The following is a 1939-nucleotide window of genomic DNA, read 5'->3' as shown; positions in this document are numbered from 1 at the left end:
CCCCCTCTTTTTCTTACGCCGCGCCCGCAAGGGGCCCGTCCTCCTCCAGTGTGTGTGTGTGTGTGGATCCGGGGCACACGCTTTCAGGATCCTTCAAGGAAGGCGAGAAGCACCCCACATTACCGCGACAGCTTCTGCGAGGGTCAGTACCTCACACAAACGGTCCAGTAGCTTTTGCTCGATGTAGTCACACGCCGGTGCGATACGAATAACATCACCACCGCAGTCGCGAAGTTCCAGCTCAATTTTCACAAGTTTATGAAATGGATTCCCCGGACCCCACACCTTCTCATCTGCCCGGGCAAAGTAGTCTTTGGCAACCGAGGCGTCAATCGCCTGCAGGGCGCTCTCAACTGCCGCAGTGTGCTCATTGAACTCAGCCTCAGTGAAGATGTAACGCGGAATCGGCCCGACAAACCGCATGCGCTGCTTGACCGTCTCCCAGTAGTCCACTTGCTCCTGCGCGGGGCGGCCACGCGTCATCCAGGCACACATCGCCTTCACCTCGTTCTCGCTAGGGCAGCTCATGACGGGGTGATGGAAGTCAGCTCCAGACACCCATCTTCTGAAGTTATTGCCGTTCGGGGACGCCACCACAACCATCCCATACCCACAACAATCCAAATGTGACGGCGGCGGCCCCCTTTCCTCCGCCGCGTCGTAGATAGCAAACCCTCTCTCTTCAAGGTCCCCGTTCAAATGCCTCACAGCTTCTTTGACCTCCTCCGCACCCTCGTATTTCTCCACCGTTTTATCTTCCTTGTCAAACACGTACGCCAACTCGCTACCAAGGAAGTAGACAACATAACGAATTGGGTAGCCAGCGTAGTGCAGCAGTTTGTATAGGATGAAGGCGCCGGCATTCACCCACCGCCCGACCCCGTACGTCCCAAGCAGGAAGTGTGGTCGCACGTGAGGCGGCCCGCAATCTTCAGGGGGGAACATCTCGTACATGTCGTTATCGACGATCTCCCACACCCGCTCCATCTCGGAGTTAACGTAGCAGTCGGTGGTGACTGTTTCCTCCCGCAGCGAGTGCGGCCAGCCCTGCTCGGAGGTGAGTACCATCAGCGTGGGGCGCGGCGGGCGGAACTGGCCTACCTCGTCATTATCCAATTCAAAATTTCGGGAAGCACGGAACTCCCACGACCTTTTTGGCGCTTGTCCCTCACGCACCTCCATTCGCACCGCCGCTTCTTCCCCCGCGCCCTCGGGATACCCCAAGACATGGCTCCACTTCGCGTTGAACACCGAGTCGTAGAAACCCTCAGGTATCGGTCGTCTGTAACTTTCCTCCTTCCGCTTTGCCCTTTCGTTTTTTTCCCGCCCTGCCGCTTCTGCCTTCGCCACCTCAAGGGCTGCTCTAAGTTTTTTCGACGCCATCCTAGATTCGATATAGAAGCACGAGGAAGCATCCCTCAGATCACGGAGCGTGACCACCTCTTTCCCCACAAGCCTGCGCAGCTCTTCACGGAGAGCGTACGGCCGGTACGCTGGCAACCCAACAATGCTCTCGAGGAGCTCCGTGTCCGTGACGTACTCGTCTGGCCTCCGCGCAAACACCCCCATCGGAACATTGTCGTATTCATCCACGGCGTTGTTGGGGCCAACGTACTCCCGAAGGAAGTCGTTCAGCAGCATCTCTCTGGCTGGGGCTTCTCCCTCCATCAGTACCTCCTCCACGCGACTCTCAAGGGTCCACTTTGGCCGCTGCTGCGGTGGCGCTTCCTCCTCCCTTCGGGGCTGCGCTGCGGGCGGGTTCGCGTTGCCGTCAGGCCCCGCCCTCGCCCGCCGCCGTCCCTGCAGCACTTTAGTGGTGGGACGCCCCCTCTTCTTAGCAGCATGCGCCCTCGCTCTCTTTTCAGGCATTTTTTCCTTAATTTTTTTTTACCATCGTTAGTTGTTGTTGCCTTGCACTGCGGCTGAACACCAACCACCA

At 58.2% G+C, this 1939-nt stretch overlaps 1 protein-coding gene across 1 annotated transcript, besides 1 other annotated feature; it reads right to left on the bottom strand.

The window, feature by feature from the left end:
• Positions 1-48: 48 nt before the first annotated feature.
• Positions 49-65: a microsatellite.
• A 28-nt stretch (positions 66-93) lies between these two features.
• Positions 94-1869, bottom strand: Tco025E_09671 (putative retrotransposon hot spot (RHS) protein; the record flags this gene model as incomplete). Its single annotated transcript, XM_029376482.1, has 1 exon — positions 94-1869. One exon carries the CDS (start codon positions 1867-1869, stop codon positions 94-96), a length of 1776 nt encoding a protein of 591 aa, XP_029223420.1.
• Between the last annotated feature and the right edge of the window lie 70 nt (positions 1870-1939).

This window comes from Trypanosoma conorhini (assembly GCF_003719485.1).
Source record: "Trypanosoma conorhini strain 025E chromosome Unknown Tco_14.4_contig_01220, whole genome shotgun sequence".
Classification (NCBI taxonomy): domain Eukaryota; phylum Euglenozoa; class Kinetoplastea; order Trypanosomatida; family Trypanosomatidae; genus Trypanosoma; species Trypanosoma conorhini.
The sequence above is the reverse complement of the archived record's forward strand: the minus strand, read 5'-3'. Positions and strand labels throughout refer to the sequence as shown.